Source organism: Lissotriton helveticus, chromosome 11, assembly GCF_964261635.1.
Source record: "Lissotriton helveticus chromosome 11, aLisHel1.1, whole genome shotgun sequence".
NCBI classification, from domain to species: Eukaryota; Metazoa; Chordata; class Amphibia; order Caudata; family Salamandridae; genus Lissotriton; species Lissotriton helveticus.
This window is the reverse complement of record NC_136072.1, coordinates 40,228,057-40,247,259: the sequence shown is the minus strand read 5'-3', so window position 1 is coordinate 40,247,259 and position 19,203 is coordinate 40,228,057. Positions and strand designations below refer to the sequence as shown.

Genomic DNA, 19,203 nt, shown 5'->3' with positions numbered 1-19,203 from the left:
GCGTAATAGCCCCTAAAGCTATAACCCCGTCGTTACGGTCATTTTTCTTAGCCCATACCCCAGATTTTGCAAATTCCACAAGACATGGCTACATCCGGAGAGCAAGTTAATTTACAAGATACATCAAAGGTCATCACGGGGGCAAGAGAAGATCTCACTCAGAGTGTACCTGAGACACCATCTCCAGACTTGCTAGAAACTATCGCACAAGTCCCTGAATCAATGTTAACCGTGGAGGACGCAGTGGAACTCCTCCCGGGAACAAGCTTTGTTAGAGAATCACCCACCCTCCACGAAGAGTTAGAATTGGGTAATTGGCAGGGAGAGCCCGGAGTGAGCAGCGCCCTCGAGGCACTTGTAGGATCGATTACTGCAATGAGACAAGAAATTAGACACGATTTCGCAGTCTCTAAAGCCAATCAGACAGATATAAGAGCATCCTGCGATATCCTAGAAAAAAAGTGGATGGACTGTATGAAAGAACAGAGACACTTGAATGCTCCGTGGGAGCCCTGGCCTCCAACCTTGAATCAGCAAGAGCCAAAATAAACACTCTCCAAAAGGACGGAGAAAGTATGCGGGATCGAATTGAAGTGTTGGAAAATTATTCCAGACGCAACAATATTCGAATTTTGAAGATTCCGGAGGGGAAAGAGGGGAGTGACCTTAAGAGTTTCATAGTTAAGTTATTGAAGGAATCTCTTAATTTGGAAGAGTCGGCAGAGTCCCTTGAAAAAGACATACAGCGGATACATCGAGACCCATTTCGCCTGAACCCCGCCAGAAGTAAACCCCGGAAAGTATTAGTTAACTTTCTGACATATGCGCTAAAAGAAAGGGTTTTGAATCTTGCGCTAAAGGCCAAAACGACACAGGGTCCCGACTTCCCTTTCGAGATTCGCTCAGACCTTTCTAAAACCACACTTGACAGACAGTGGGAGCTAGGACAGCGCATGGAAAAGTTTAGATCACTGGGCGCTAATGTCCAGATGAGATTCCCCGCATTCTTAAAAATTATGTATAACAACAAAATGCATAACATTCGCTCTATACAGGATGCTGATGATCTGTTGCAAAATATACAAGATCAAGTGCAGGCTCAGAAAGCAAAATAACCTAGTATAAGAAGACTAAAAATGTAGAATAGCCCAGATAGTAGACCACTAAAAAAAAAAGAAAAAAAAAAAAACAGGGAGGAAATAGCATAAAAACGTAAATAAAATAAAAATAAAAAGGAAAGGTAAAATAAAAGAGGGAAAAAAAAACCCTTATTGACCAAATATAGTAAAGTATATAATCATCACTACGAACAAAATACTATAGAACAACAAAAATAAAAAAATAAAAATATATATAATATGACAAAAGAAAATAGAACAAAAAAAAAATAATTTAAATAGGGGAAAGGGGAAATATACAAAACAGGGAAAAATACTGAAAAAAAAAAAAAAATCCCAAGGGGAAAAGGAAGACTAAGATTTAAAAATATTCTAGGAAGGTTCCCTCAGAGAACATAGTAAAAACTCCATGGCACAGCTAATCTTTATACGGGTTGACAACAGCCCCGGATTTAATAAGGCATCTGCAGCTGAGGAAATAAGAGCAAGCTGCAATGGGCGTAAAAGGTGGCTAGTCATCAGGCCACAGTAAGTAGGGGGGGTTTTCCCAGGGGGGTGGAGGGGAGGGGGGACAGAGGGGGTTATAATACAAAAAGTCCTCATAAGCCGAAACAAAATTGTACTCTAGCGTCTCCTTTTGACTCAAAGTTGACTTCCATAAACCTAAGTGTAGTATTTACTAGAAGCCAAAAGCCTACCATGAAGGAGGGTGAAGGTGACAGGGAAATAACAAGATGACATCGTACCATTATTTATCTTGGAACGTTAACGGGTTACGGGTGAAGGGCAGAAGGGAGCGCATCTTTCAATACCTAAGGGACTCCCAGGCACAGATAATTGTCCTTCAGGAGTCACACCTAATTAAGTCTGAAGCCGAACAGATACTAAAGAAATATAAATGGATAGACAAATTCTGCTCTACAGACCATAACGCAAATACCAGGGGGATAATTATCATCTTTAAGAAATCAACTAAAGCCCAAATACTAGAATACAAAGAAGACTATTCAGGGAGATGGCTGATAGTCAGAGTCTCACTGGAAGGCCAAATCCGCACCTTGGTGGGCTACTATGGTCCTAATGTAGACGATCCGTCTCATCTAGATGCAGTCAGGAATTTTTAGACAGTAATGCAGGACCCAGTGATCTGGGTGGGTGACTTCAACATCGTACTTAACCCCAAACTAGATAAATCCACAAGCTCTAAAACTCCTAGTTCACCTAAATCAAGGCAAACTCTGACCACAATAATGAAACATCTTGGCTTGGCAGACCTGTGGAGAGAAAAAATGGGTAATAAAATGGGGGTGTCTTTCCGAAATGGTCGGTTCAAGCATAAGTCAAGAATTGACTATGCATTTTTCAGCTACTCATTGAAAGACACTCTGCTAACAATAGACTACCTTCCTTCACACCTCTCAGACCATTCCGCAATATTTTTTTCAATGAAGTTAGACAACAAGACCGCATTAACAACGTGGTCTTTTGATCGCACACTCTTGCTTGAGGAGGAGGAGGTAAAGTTCTTAGTACAAGAGTCTTTAACTTTCTTTGACTTAAACCTGGGCTCCTCAAGCCTGGCGGTGGTCTGGGAAACGTTTAAAGCCTATTTGAGAGGACAGATTACTAACAGGGCCTCGTACAGGCGTAAAATATACAGAGGGAAAATAGCTAATTTGGAGCAGGAAATGAGACTAATAGAGCAAAACACCGATAAGCGTTTGGCAAGTCCACAAGAACAGACGAGCTTAGCTGAAAAGAAGTCACAACTAGAGGGTATCTTACAAGAAAGGCTTAATAAAAGATGGGAAGCAAGTAAGATATCACAATTCAAATTCGGTGAGACCGCCGGCAAAGTCTTGGCCTGGAAAATAAAATCAGACAAAGCCCTTAAATATATCAAAGAGATTCAGGTAGAGGGAGAAATAACAGCAGGAACATCTAACTCAGACATAGGTAACGCCTTCCATGATTTCTTTGAACTAATCTACAAAGAAGGTCTCCCTAACAATCCAGGGGCCAGGGAAAATTGGTTCAAAGAAATTCTGTTACCTGCCCTTTCAATGTCACAGAGTAAAGCTCTAGAGACTGAGATTACAGAGGAAGAGGTGAGGACAGCAATACGTCGTTCCAAAAAAGGGCTCTGGAAGAAGCTATAACCCCGGTCCTGTGTGGTTTATTTAATGACATCTTAATAGAGGGACACCCAACACCGAAATCATGGGGGGAGGCGACAATTGTTCTTATCCCAAAATTAGGCAAATCGCCCAGGGAGTGTGGATCTTATCGACCCATATCCCTTCTCAACAACTACTATAAAAATTTTACCACTATACTATCAACTAGACTGAGTGGCGTAATACCTAGCCTTATACACCAAGATCAAAAGGGCTTCATCAAAGGGAGACAACTTTCAGAATTAACACACGATCTGATAGGAGCCATAGACATCGCTTCCGCCTTTTCCCTACCCCTGGCTACGCTCACGCTAGACGCAACTAAGGCGTTCGATCGGGTGAATTGGCCCTATTTAGAGGATGTCCTTACAAAATTTAACTTTGGAAGTAGATTCTGTAAAGCAATATTTCAGCTATATAGTGCTCTTTCAGCCAAGCTCTTGGTTAATGGCATCTTGACTGAGGCATTTCAAATCACCAGAGGCACTAGACAGGGTTGCCCGCTCTCCCCACTCCTTTTTAATTTATATATCGAGCCATTTGCTCAGGTTCTGCGAGCAGAAGCGAATATTCCACCATTTCGTTTTGGGGAGTGGGAGAGGCGGGTTGCACTATACGCTGACGACATCCTGATCTTAACATCTGACCCAAAAACCGCACTACCCGCAGTTATACAGCGAGCAAAAGAATTTGGGCTTATCTCTGGGTACGACATCAACTCGAGCAAAACAGAAATCATGACCTGGAATATTCCAGAACAACACCTGGGTATTAATGTTTCACCATCCATGCGGTACCTAGGAATCCGAGTTACCCAGGATGTGGGCAACATTTGTCAAATCAATCTCGACAGAATCCACAGAGAGAGCAAAAAGCTGCTGAAAACTTGGACACACTTGCCACTTTCGGTATTAGGTCGAGAGAATTTAGTTAAAATGTGTATCCTCCCCAAATATACTTTTATATTTAGTACAATCCCTTTGGCTTTTGATCCCAAGGCAATAGAAAAAAGTCAGCAAGAAATCAACTCTTTTCTTTGGAATTATAAGTCAACAAGAATTGCTTGGAAGAAGCTTAGGAGGAGAAGGGAGAAGGGAGGTCTGGCTTTGCCTGACCTACTATACTATGCGTGGGCATTTCAAATGACACATTCGAGCATGCTTTTAAAAACCCCAACAAATCTTCTGAATGGATCAATGTACAAAGCCATGTTAATCGGAGCAAATTTACCATCGGACGGGTTTATGTCCAAATTTGCCAGTCAGAAATTTTTCAAAAAAATCAAACTTAAAATACTACAATCCTGGTGTAAGACATGGCTCAGTATAAGGAAAAAACTCGGGCTATCATACTACTCAAATTTTGCCCCAATTTGGGATTCACCCGGGCTCCCATTATACATGAGAGATAGTTTGTCAGTTGTACTTGAACAAGGAGGGATTATAAGATGGGGACAGCTAGTAAACGAAGGATTATTAATCACATGGGACGAGTTAAAAGACCACGTTGGCCCCGGATTGTCTAGATTTAAATATATACAGCTGGATAGCTGGACAAGGGGCCAGCGCAAAAAAGATAAACATCTGGGGAATGTAAGTCCCTTAGAACAACAACTAGTGGAGAAGCTAGTGGGAAAAAGAGAGGTAGCACTCTGGTACTGGCAACTGCTTGAAGAAATTGACGGAGAGTTCTCTCTTTCAGACCAATTGTGGGGGGCAATAATGGGCTCTCATAATGAGGAGATGTGGCAAACTTCTTTCGCACTTTTGTATAAGATTGTAAAACCTTCATGGTTAAGAAGAAACCACCTTTTCACAGTACATCGTGCATATATTACGCCACTTAAGCTTTCCAAATTTCTCCCGGATAAAAAATGCAATAAATGCAATGTCACAGGAGCATCGGATGTACATATGTTTTTCGAATGCCCTGATATAAGGCGGTTTTGGTTAGAAGTGGAGGTAACTCTAAATTCCATCATGAATACATTACTCACAATTACACTACCACTTATCATTTTTGGTTTGGACATTAACATCACAGGGAAAGCAAGGTTATTCCTATTATATGCTATCTTGCTGGCTAGAAGGCAAATTTGTATACAATGGATGGAGAAAGCAGCTCCCTTGCACTCTGCATGGCTTACATCATTATATGAAACATCTAAATCAGACCTTAACAGATCAGGCAGTAGGCGTAATTTGACATTTTGGGAACTGTTTATCGAATGGAGATAGAATCCGGGGTTTTTTTGGGGGGTTTTTTCCCCCGGGTCCTATGATTATGCCGATAACACTCCCTGGACTGGATATAGTCTCGCTCCGATAATGGTCCTACTGGTGGTAACGCACCTAGATGGAGTCAGTCTGATTGCCTCGTATTTTTGGGTTTTATCTCCCACCCATTAAATGCTCGAGTCCAGGTAATGGATCGAGGGGACTTCTGAGAGGACCCTAAGGTAAGGACTCGCTAGGTGGTTGGTATCTCCCCAAACGAAGGTAATGGCAAATGAGAAAAAAAAAAAAAAAAAAAACTGTGTCTACACCTGTTTCAGTCTCTGGGTCTGTCCGTCAACCTCGGCAAATCCCAAATTAAACCTTCTCAAAGACGAGCTTTCTTAGGAGCAACATTGGACACCCAAAAGCTCCAAGCCTTTGTCTCGGAGGAGAGGCAAATGAAGATAAAACACATGGCGCAGAATCTACTATCAAGAAGATTAATTTCAGTTCGACTGTACAAGTCTTTTCTGGGGATGTTATCTTCTTGCATCCCATTAATACCAAACTGCCGCCTCAGGATGAGACCACTTCAGAAAGAACTGAGCCTTCAGTGGCTACAGGTCACCGGCACCTTCGAAGATCTCATCAGGATCACACCGCTCATGCGGAATTCTCTCCTCTGGTGGACACAAAAGCGACATCTTCAGCAGGGGCACCAAGCCTTACCATCACTCCAGATGCGTCTCTCGAGGGCTGGGGAGCGCATCTTCAAGGCCTCACAATCAGCGGCAAGTGGACGGCTCAACAAAGGCGGTGGCACATCAACCGTGTGGAACTGAGAGCCATTTTTCTTGCACTCAAGGCGTTTTGTGAAATCATTCAGGATGCCAATGTGTTGGTGAGAACAGACAACACAACAAGCATGCACTACGTCAACAAGCAGGGAGGAACACGATCACTTCTCCTGTCCCAAGAAGCTCATGGCCTATGGGCATGGGCTTTAAAGCACAACATAAATCTTCAAGCAGTGCATGTTCCGGGAACAGAGAACGTCCTGGCAGACGCACTCAGCAGGACGACGGTCTCCACTCATGAGTGGGAACTGAATCAGCAGACAGTGGAGCGCATCTTTCACCTGTGGGGTCGACCAGACCTAGACCTATTTGCGACAAAGACCAACAGCAAATGCCAATTCTTCGCAAGCTGGCATCCCCACAAGGACTCTCAGGGGAATGCGTTTTCGATAGATTGGTCTCTGACATATGCGTACATTTTCCACCAATTCCACTAGTCGTCAAGGCCCTGCAGAAAATGAAGAGTGAACCATGTTGACTGATTCTAATTGCTCCCAGATGGCCACGCCAATATTGGTTTACAGAGCTCCTTCTTCTGTCGGAGTGCAAACCGATTCAGCTGAATCCAATCCCGAACTTACTCAGCATTCAGAACGGACAGGTTTACCATCCGGATCCAACATCATTGAGATTAGCGGCCTGGCGCCTGAGTACCGTGAGTTCGCCCAACTAAACATCCCGGAAGACTGCAAAGAGGTTCTGGCCAAGGCAAGGGCACCCGCTACCATAAAGACATACAGTCTTAAATGGAAGCGTTTCTGCATCTGGTGTCGCTCAACCGGGGTTCACTCTTTTTCAGCAAAGCCGGAGGAGATTCTGCCTTTCTTCCTTCAATTAGCAAGATCAGGCCTGTCTCACGCAACCTTGAAGGTCTTTCTGGCTGCGATCTCAAGGTATCGACAGGATGGGACCAATTCCCTTTATTCTGCGAGGATTATACAACAATTCTTTAAGGGCCTCTTTAGAATGTTCCCTCCAGTACGCCGTCCACCTCCGGCGTGGCATCTAAATGTGGTCCTAGCACAACTCCTGCGTCACCCATTCGAACCCATCCACAAGGCAGACCTGAAATATCTCTCGTGGAAGGTATCATTGCTGCTGGCTTTAACATCCTCCAGGAGAGTCAGGGATATCCAGGCTTTCACTGTTCACCATCCTTTCCTGCAGTTTACAAGTGACTCTGTAATGCTCCGCACTAATCCGAAGTATATCCCCAAGGTACCTTCGGAATTTTCACATCAACGAACCTATAATTCTAAAGTCATTCTTTCCAAACCCGCAAACACCGGCGGAAAGAGCGTTGCATACGCTGGACGTTAAAAGGTGTCTTAAATTTTATCTGCAGAGAACATCCGCTTTGCGCAGTTCTGACCAACTATTTATCACCTACGGTTCAATTCGTAGGGGGCAGGCAGTTTCTAAACAGACTATTGCAAGATGGATATCTTCTGCCATTGCCTTTTGCCATGCACAAGCAGGACGACCGTTGCAAGCAGCTCCTAGAGCGCACACTACAAGAGCAATGTCGTCATCTACGGCTTTATTTGCTTGAGTTCCCCTTCAGCAGATCTGCAGGACGGCTACTTGGGCCAGTCGCCATACATTTACCAGACATTATTGTCTGGAGGCAACCAGCGAATCTGATACTTCTGTGGGTCGAGCAGTTCTGCAGAATCTTTTCAACTTTGGTGAGCCTCTGTTTCCTACCTCCTTTTACTGCTGTCAGACGCTTCCTATGTTTTATTTGTTACACATGCTTGCATGATTGCACTCTGCTATGCTTAAAATAATATGTGTATTTTCAGTTTGCACTGTTATATGACTTATATGCTGACAAGCTTGACTACAAGTGGCGTCTACCTAGCACGGATGTGTACTGCTAGCTACTCTGATTCAGGCATGTGAATAAATGAAAGACACCCCTAATACTGGAGAAGAACAATAGTTACTTACCTGTAATCTGTGGTTCTCCAGTATTGGTGTCTTTCATAGATTCACATGCAACCCGCCCACCTCCCCTCAGAGACTTTTAGGCTATATTGGTTTACCTTCACTCCTTGCGAGAAAATCTGAGAGCCTGAGCCTCTGGGGAGAACCTTCTGGTGGGTGCTGGCGCCTGATTGGCTGTATTTTGGACTATACAAAATGACTAGGATAGTCATAGGTGTGGAAGTTTTTTCTACTGTAGCTTTGGCTACTTTACTTCCTGGTTTGTTTTTATTGGTATTTACTATGTATTTATAGCATATTATTGCTTTTTTATGTACCGTGGGACTCCCACTCCGACGACGGGGAATGATTCAGGCATGTGAATATATGAAAGACACCAATACTGGAGAACCACAGATTACAGGTAACTAACTATTGTTCTTCTCCACTTTGACTGCATTGTATAATTCCGTACACATAACCTTTTTCTTAAAACAAGATAAGTCTTTAAATATATCAGAACATGTAGAAACATATTTTCTAATGTCACATTTTACAAAGTGAATGCATTGCTATAATGATTTCTGAACCACACGTATTTCCAATCTAGTTCATCCACATATGTAAGTCTTAGAATTACCAATTCTTTTCTTACATGGATTACAGGTTGGTGCATATGTTCAAAATCTGCCATGGTTTTAGCACATCGAAAATATACATTCATAATCATGAACACAGAGCATTTCTCAGTGAAACCTCTAAACAGTGAAAACTTGATGGCCACTCTAAAGAAGGGATTCAAATGCATATACAGAGTGACCATAAAATCACAATTCTAGTCCTTTGAATGTGTTTGATTCATTTTGGAAAGCGAAAAATTTGATTTCCAATAAGGACTGTGAGTTATTTGGATACTTGTTCAGTACTGTATTAAATGTGTTTGTTATTTAATATGAAGTGTAGTAGTTCTTGCATGTAACTAACTCAGGACACGCTTTACTCCAGCTGTATGATACGTTCCCACGGCTGATATGCCTCCTCCCAGGCCCTCACCAGAAGGTCTTTGAACTCATGGAGTTTGCTCGTAATTACATGAAGAAGGAGGTAAAGGATCACCAGGAGAGCCCAAAGGTGGAACAACAAGATTTTATTGACCTCTACATCGACCAGATTGATAAGGTGAGTAGATGGGTGTGGACTAAGTGGCCCTAAGTGTAGGATATTTACATTGTGACCTTCTTGGGACATTCTTACTAATTAGATTTCGGATGAAGTATGGAATACCCAGGAGTTTTCACAGATTTTCACAGAATACCAAAAAGAAGTTATTGGTGCCAACCCCCAACAAACATGCAAATGAACTGAATATTTCCTTAGAGATCATAATGTAGGAGAAATGTTTTAAGCACATGGTGCAGAGAGGTACTCACTAAAAGGGACAGACATACACTCAATTTTCCGGGGAAGGAGTACTGAATTCCTTTACATTTAGCTACATTCAATGTGATGTAACCCATGTGGATCCTCACCTTGGGTTGAAAAACCTTACCATGAATTGATTATTAAACCTGAAATATGATGTTCTTTATAATACATTCAGGTTTGAAACCCTGTCTAGTAGAGCTTTCACTGCTACGTAGTCAACTGAAACAATAATGGCCTATACACCTGTTCTTTGGGAGGGCTAGAGACAATTTGCCACTTCTTGCTTATATGCCTTATGAAAGCAAATTTTCTTCCCATTGTTTAAACAATATGAGGCTAACACCACTAGTAATGCAATTGGACTGTGCGATCAGATTTACATGCCATATATTTTTCTCACTGTTGGAGCTTACATCGAGTCAGCATGGCCACTCACAAGGGGGAAACATGAAAGAACATAATATTGGCTTCCTAACAATAATCCTAAATACGTATGTCCAGGTTGTTTATGCACTTTTAAGTATTTATGTTTTTAAGCTAATCTATTTTGTTTCTGCATGCAAACTTTAGGCCTCATTATGATGGCGGTCGGACAAGCATCCAACCGCCATCATTGTGAACATGGGACAGTCCAACAAGGTGTCGGCGGTTCTGACAGCTCATTTACTATATGAACGCTGTGCAGGCGATCGTAAACAAGCCTTTTTCAATTGCGGCTTGTGCTGCGGCCTGAAAAAGTGTTGCAGCACAAACCCAGTAAAAAAAGGGATTTTGTGGTGCCTGGCACACAGTGCATGGATGTTTGGGGGTCCGCATGTGTCCCCCGGCCCCATAGGGGAGGCCCACTGGGGACTGGGGCCCTGGTAGGTGCCTCAACATACCTTTCAGTCTGCCTTTACATGGTACATGGTGATCAAACCGCCATGTAAAGGCAGAGGGAAAGGGACATCCTAATCCCTACAGGGGTGCCTCCACAGGCACCACCCCCATTGTCAGGATTAGGCTCCGACTGATGTCACGATGGGCTCTGTGAGCCTGTCAGAGGTGACGGTCTTTCCCCCGCCAGATACGCTCTGACCCGGCGGTCGTACAGCTGCCTCAGATCTCGGACATAGCGCCACCGATAGTCTGTCGGTTTGCATTCCATCCGACATCATAATTAGACCATATGGTAGAATAACTTGTGTTTTTTTGTGTGGCATTTAGCAGAATAAATATATAGATTTGTAGTACTTGTGTATATCCTCTAAATGTGGCATGGATACTGATATTGAGGATTTATTTCACGAAATACCTTATGTAAAGCAATTACTACACGCGGTAAATGCTTATATTGCAAATGAAAATTTGGATACTTAGCAGTAATGTATAGAGGGCGGTAATTGCCAATTTCAGCCAGTTTCAGATAAAAATGCAACTGATATCCCACAGAATATTGGGTTTAGCCCCCACCCAACCAGTAACCCAATTTCTTTCAAAATTCACACTATGACAGACCGCACATAAATCCTGACCTGGGGCCCGATTCACAGAACTAACTTAAGACAAAATCCTAAACTTACTACCATTTTGGTATTCACAGAAGGCATTTACTCATTTTGGTATTCACAGAAGGCACTTATTCATTTTGGTATTCACAGAAGGCACTTACTCATTTTGGTATTCACAGAAGGCACTTACTCATTTCGGTATTCACAGAAGTCAGGAGTCCTAACTTTAGGACTCCTAAATGCCTTCTGTGAATATCGAAAGTCTGAAACTTAGGATTTTTCACAGTTTAGGAGTCCTAAAGTTAGGAGTCCTAACTTTACTACTCCTAAACTGAGAAAAATCCTAGGTTTAAGACCCTCTGGTGCTAAGCCCTTAGTCAATTTGCCAGCCTAAGACTAATAACCAGCTGGACTGGAACCACCCCACAATCTACTGAGCATTACTTGAGCAATGTGTGTTTATGAAACATTGAGCCCTCTGAGATTTCACTGGGATAGTCATTGGAACTCAAACCCCTTTTCAGCATGAATTGGCGCACTCAACAATACTAGGAAGCTATGAATATATTTTCAAGACTCATTAAGATCAAAATCATATCCTAATGCACACAATATGAATATTAACTATTATACAAAATAAACAAGATCATGGTATTGATAACTGTCAGAAGGCAGGACAATGGAAAATATAGTAATATTATGACAGTTATATGAGGTGTCTCTACATAAATGGCCCCAACCACTCCTTTCCTAGGCTCACTAAGCTAACCTTAGCACCAAAAAGGGACATACTTGAGTTTCAAAAATGTAAGTAATTAAATAGGTAACTTTATTGTACAGTTAATTAAAACTCACAATTTTTTAAAATCCACAGTTTAAAATGAAGTATATATCAAAAGATAAAATTAACTAACAAACTTTAAAATACATGGGTCGCCGTAGTCTCGTTTTGTGTGGTGGTGAATAAAGTTCATGTTTCCAATTTAATTTGTTGATGTTATTGTATGAGCTGGAGTCCCAGTATGGTGCTCTGGAGGACTATCTGTCTATTAGTATGCTTCCTAATTTTTCTTATTCTTGAGTCTTTCCATCACTGTATCAAAATTTTTTGAGAGGCAGCAGTTTAATTGGGTCTCCTACGGGTTGAAGCACAGTTTGACTGCCTGTCTACAAGTCCTGATGCCCTTCTGGTTCCATCTTGCTCGTAGTAAAGATCTCCTTTTATCCATTAAGCCTAGGAAAATACAAATTATGTGTGTCAAATCTTCAGGTCCTTCTCTACAAAGACGGCAAATCTGATCTTCTTGTTTCCTTTTCCATGGCGCCAGATGTGGGAGGATTGGTAAAATACCAAGCTGTTTGAATCCCCGTTCCAAATAAGCTTGTGGCTTAAGTGTTTTGTAGTCATTTAGCACTATCCATCCTTGTGCCCTCTTTGCTAGAGCTTCCTTGTCTTCTGTTAACGATATTATTTTGGTTACTTTAGTTACAACCTTTTTGAAGCTCTTATGGTCTGCTGATGATTCCCAAAGATCAGTCAATTCAAGTCTCTCTAGTGATTCCGACAGATACTCTTTGGCAGGTGATTGCTCTCGTCGTTGCAGCTCGGTCCATAGATGGGCGTTTAAGGTTCCTTGTTCAGCGTTTTGGATCTTCTTTCCACCGTCTGCTTCTGGAGGCCAAATTCGAGGCTTATTTGGGCAGGAGATACATAGCTGGGTAGCTGAAAGATGGATCTATAGGTTTTACGAATCACTTTGTCTAGAATCAGTGCATCTTTTCCATATGTTGATTCGCTCCCATATGTCAGCATAGGTTGTAAACGTACTCAAAAATGGTTCATCCCACATATCTTTTCTGAACAATGAAAGCAATGCTCGGTGAAGAAAAATCAGCTGCTGTTCCTGTCTGCTTCTCTGCGGCTATGTTCTCGGATCATCAGATAAGCCAAGTGGAGAACTTCACGTGCCTTCCTTGCAGCCTTCAGCAAGGAAAGGTGTTTACGGCTCTCCGGTGACCCTCAAGCTTGTATCTGGAGCTAATTTTCTCACTATCTAATTATGCTTTGTTCCTGTTTATGTATTCTGTTGAAGCATTATTGAACTTTTTCAAAATATACAATTAGGGGTAAAACCCCTCTAATTATTCACTTACCTTAATCAAGTGAAATATTGCCTATTGCTTAGAAACAATAAATGGGAAATTAATATATCAATTTCTCTGAAGGATTGCTCATTATTCAAAAACAATAACTGGAAAAACAATTCAAAAGGTATAGAAATAAACATGAATACATTCACAGAAGCTAAATTATTCCCTTTCAATGAGTAACAACATTAATGATTGTGCATTCATATTTGAAACTTACATCTCAATAAACAAACATATATAAATCAAAAGGGGGATACTGAGAATAGAATATATTTAAGGATCATAGCATCTCTGAATGATACTGACAACTATTCTATGAATATAACGTATACATCTACACATAATAATACTTGACGAAAACTAGCCTATTTTACCCTATTTCTCTTTCAACTATTGCGTCGAGATGCAAACAAATCCAAGGAATAATAAAAAAAGGGAAAAAAGTGTAAAGTTGATAAAACTTATTTATATAAGCAGAAAGAAAGCAGCTTCTGATTGTTTTGGTTAAATTAACTTTGTTATGACAGCATATGGATATTTTCAAGCATTTAGCACCAGAAAGAGAACAATACTCAGATGAGACCAGTGAAGGTTCTTCCGTAATAAAGTGGAAGTGACCAAACATTTCCGGACTTCAGTGCAAATTCATGAATTTTCTCCAGATGTAGATAATAGTGAGGTTGTTATAAGTCTCTTGAAAAATGGGGATGCTGAAACCGCAGGTGAAAATGGTGGCATTGGCGATGCTGAAGATGATGCTGAAGCATTCTGCAAAACAACACCAATTGAACCTGAAAATGCAGACACTGTTGTTGGTCTGGTACCTACCATGGTCTACCAAGTGATAGCATTGTGTTGTTCTATGTATAGTTTTTTTTAATTATAGGCAAAATCATTGCAGTGCAATATACTTGATGCACTCTGACTGGTCAAATTCTTGGACATTCATGGGACATTATTGGTAGCTGTTACATCGGAATGTGCAGATTAACTGTTTCAAAACAGACCATGCACCAGAAAACAGGTCTCACTAGGTTAGTATGAAATCTGTCAAATGACAAATCACAGTTTTCAATTAAAATGTTCAACATGTCTCCTCTAAAGTAGAATGACATTGCTTCACAATATTTTTGTTCAGTCAGATGGAATTAGTTCTCATTCACCTTGGTATCCATGTCTTAAAGCCAGCAAATACGCCAGAGCAGATGCTTTTAAAAATATTGACTACGCCGGTTGTGTTGGCTGCATGGAAGATGGTGAGCAATAAATTAACAAAATATGTCATGAACTGAGTCTGCAGAAGCTGTTGAATTTCAGATGTAGATCAGACAGTTTGAAGGGCAAATGTTTCTACTGCAGAGGTTAAAAGCACCTCTTTCTGTGGCAGAATTGGAACAAACTTGTTTATTTTATTAAATTGCATAATTTACCATGTCTACTTTTGGCAAAGGAATACTTTGAAACATTTTCTACCACAACATTTCACTGTTGTTTGAACAGTTACTATATGTACAAAACTCACAGTCAACCCACTGCAAGATTCATTTTTTATAATTAGAAAGGAACCATTTCATAGGCATTATTGATAAGAAGGAATAAATGACAGATGCTGCTAGGAGTATACAAACAATGCCAGACTTCAATGTGTTACAAGTGCCTTGCAAAGTGATAGAATCACAAAGTAGTGAATGTCCTAGTTGTTTGGTGCATTCAGATAAGCTAAAGAATGCTGGGTTATCTTTTTTTCAACAACTGAGCTTGAAAGGAAATTTCCAGATGTGTGGAAGAAAAGCATTGTGTATTTTGTCAAACTAAACCAAGGATGTGTGTTTTGAACATCATAAACATGGAAAGCAGTGAGTGTCAAAGAAAATATTCCATGCATAAGCCATGTAAGATGTGGATCCTCTGTTTAAGAAAACAGAGTGCTTGCTAACTTTTCTATTATTAAACAATTATTCAATGTCTACTTCTTGGAAATAGTTTTTTTAGGAGAAATTATATGGGGGGGGGGCACCGCTGATTTGTTTATGCGCTTCCATGGCACTTTATTAACTTTCAGAGTTTTTTGTGCATAATTCAGTTGTGTTACTGCCTGCACACAGCCCTGTCGCTGTTGCAAGAGATTAAAATGTTCTTTTTAAAGGGTGAGAGCGAAAGAAATAATGGCTAAGATTGTGCTTATATATTTTGAAAGTGTTTGATAACCACTGTCAATAATTTTAAATGTGCTCTACATTATTTCCTTGTCAGTTTCCCTAATATCATCTGTGGAAGTAAGCCAAAATGTCTAAGAGAAAATATTGTGATACAAGAATAGTGTGTCAAAAATATTGTCAACCTAAGAATATAATTGGGAAGAATGTTAATAGTAAGACTATCTTTTTAGCTTTTAAATGTAATTAGGGATTTTAAATTTAGTAGGGAATTGAAGGGAATGTGCATGGGAGATTATTTTAAATATAAATGATTGCTTTTTAAATAGATGTTTAATATTAATTTAAGTAATAAATTGAAAAATATTGTTATTCATTGATAATTATTTACATTATTTATTAGCTCAATCATTATTCCAATTGTTTGTTGTATTTTAGTTATTGTTAATTTCTTGATTTGAATATTTAATTATGTACTATAGAACATAGTTTTATATGTATCTTTTGGTTTTGTATAATATGTTTTTTATTAATAATGTTTAATTATTAATGTTTATTAATTATTATGTTTTTGTTCGGTTTTGTTTTGGATGGAAGGAAAGGACGTTTATATATTTTAATTACATCTTTTATATTTTCTTACATTAATCTTCTCATGAATTTTTTATATTTTCTACTTTATTTATTATAATTTATCTCTAATGTATTATTTCTTATTTAAAATAGGTTTACATCAATTGTCAAGTATCATGATTTACTGAAAGTTTGGTGGGAGGAGGGTTTGGTGGATAAAGCTGAATATTTGTTTTTGAAAACTGGAAATCCACGCACCCCTTGTTTTTATCTATTCCCGAAAATCCACAAACATTTGACTAGACCACCAGGGAGGCCTAGAGTATCCTCCAATGGGGGATTATTAGAAAATACTTAAATTTTTCTGGATTTGTTTTTGTCACCTTATGTAACGAAATTAAGATCTTATTTTCGTGATAGCACAGATTTTTTACGTCACATTCATGACATCACCTGGGAAGATAATTATCACATGATAGTACTGGACGTGTGTTCATTATACACGTGTATTGAGCAGAAAAAGGGAATGGAAGCATGTATGTATTTCCTGAAGGAAAGGCATATCTCCCTTTGGGAACACAGGCAGATGCTAAGGACTATGATGCTATCCTGCCTCAATGAGGATATTTTCATCTTTGATAAAATCCTATACCGTCAGAAAGCAGGAACTGCGATGGGCACGTGTTTTGCCCCCAGCCTGGTGAATCATTTTCTGGCCTGGTATGAGGAATGCGTGGATCAGGTATATTGATGACCTGTTCCTGATATGGGATGGCCCTGTGGATCTTGCCATGGAATTCATAAATGAACTGGGAAGGAATTACCTAAATCTCAAATTCACCCATTCCATTAGTTGCTCATATTGTGAGTTTTTGGATGTGGCTATCCGCATTGAAGGAGGAAAAATGATCATCAACCTTTTCTGCATGGAGACGGCTGGAAATACTCTACTCTACGCTAACAGTCATCATCCTGCCTCTCTCAATAATAGCATTCCCTTTGGTGAATTCCTTCGGGCGTGAAGGAATTGCAGCACAGAAAACAACTTTGCTGCAGAACAATACACCATGACAAAGAGGTTTAGACAAAGAGGTTATAAGTATAAGACCATTGAGACAGCTAGTGAAAAGGCAGAAACTGACTAATAATAGTGAAGCATCAAGATTAATTACAACTTTTAATGTGAGATCAAACCAGTTGAGAAATGTCATTAAACGGTTGGGGCCTTTTAGAGACGGATCCCGTAATTGGTCCTGATGTAAGAAAGGCACCATAAATAACCTACAGAAAATCGAAGGCATTAAAGGACCACCTAGTCCATAGTTATTATCAAACATCCAGCACCACCACGTGGTTGGGAAAGGCCAAGGGCTTCAGGAAATGCAATTCCTGTAAGGCCTGCAGACATAGTGCAAATCCGGACAGCTATTTTGTGGCGCAAGATAGAAAAAAGAGAAAAGAAATCAACAAATTCATAACATGTACCAGCGAGTACTGTATCTATGTCCTAGTATGCCCATGTGGGTTAAACTACGTAGGCAGCACGAAATGACAGTTAAAAACACGTGTTCTGCAACATATGAGGGCAGTAACTAATGTTGACTGCAATTATCCTGTCGCAAGACATTTTCAGGAGAAACATCAGAGTAATGCAAATTTACTTACATTTTATGGCATTGACAGGATACTACCACATCCTAGAGGTGGGGATTGTGAGAAGCTGTTACGAGTCACTGAATCAAAGTACATCATAGAGCTCAATACCAAAGTCCCAAATGGCGTAAACTATGGGGAGGAATTGGCCACACAAATGGGCTATAAGTGATGTTGATGGAAACCACAGTCTTTCTGAGCCTCCCAGTATGTTGATCAGCTTGGCTGTTTTAACTTGATCACTTTTATTTGAGGGGGTTTTCATGACAGTGTATTTTTAAATGGGTGGAGGATGCCATGGCTTCACAATGACAGATTAGCACTTGCTGGGAGGTTTCTGGCCCTTCATACCACACTAGGTTTAGTGTAGGTAGACTTATTATTATGTCTTATTATTATGTAGAAATAATAATAAGTATATCCATTTGTACAGTTTGACATGTTCCTTTCTCCCATAATTTGTTTTCATTATTCACCTATTCACCGTATGTAATCATTTCACTGTATATAAATTACCACAAACAGCAGCAGACCTAGGCCCTAGTCACAGAGACAGTATGAAAATAGTGGATGCATGGAATAGGATCCTATTGATCTTCATTATCACACATAAATGGTTTTCTTTTTGACCGAACAATTTTTAGCAATAATACCTACACGGATACATTACCCTTAATTGTTTTAATCGTCTAATTTTTAATCGATGATTGAATCTGTTGATTTCTGGTACATTACCTACAATAGTCTGATCTGTTCAGAAGTCTGCATGTATAGAAGCAATTGTTAAGAGTAGATGAATTTGGATCTGCTGTAATGCTGATAATTACATGATGCACTATTGAATTTCATGCCTCGAAAATATAGTTGTGCACTTGCAATTATGAAATGATGCAGTGAAACTGTGCCGGCATTGGGCATAATAGGTATGAATGCACACAAAATTGTGGCAAGGTATATAATCACGAATATGCAAATACTTCAAAAATGACTAACAAATGTTTTTTTTATTGGATGCACATCGTGAATCAAAATTTGCCATTTCCATTATTAAGCATATTTGTTGTGTAACAGCATTTATTTACATAGGATTTTGCATTCTGTTTTTCATATGTGATTTTCAAGTGTGTCTTCACTGCCTATGAACTACAACCCTTATTTCATGGGAAGTTGGGCACATGTCTTTTACTTGACAAAGGCTTCAACGAAACCCGTCGTACTGTTTGGTTTGTGAGACAATAAATCGTTATTGAACTCGACCTATGGTGTGCCGCGGGAAAGTTTTTTCGTTATCCAGAAATACATTTTTCTTTGTGGGGGATATATATATATATATATATATATATATTCACTGAAAAAACCATAGGTTATAGACCATATATAGTTAGGAATTAGCATTTACTAAACCTTATTTTACTCACACAAAACCATTGAAATTCCATATATAGTTAGTTGCACTAA

The 19,203-nt window shown here is 39.9% G+C and overlaps 1 protein-coding gene across 1 annotated transcript in view; it reads left to right on the top strand.

The window, feature by feature from the left end:
- The window catches only part of LOC144790964 (cytochrome P450 2J5-like), a 466,984-nt gene that overhangs the window by 170,659 nt on the left and 277,122 nt on the right, over positions 1 to 19,203 (top strand). The window contains exon 5 of the mRNA XM_078665581.1: positions 9,303 to 9,476. Coding sequence (XP_078521707.1) covers positions 9,303 to 9,476 — 174 coding nt within the window. The remainder of the gene's footprint in view (positions 1 to 9,302; positions 9,477 to 19,203) is intronic.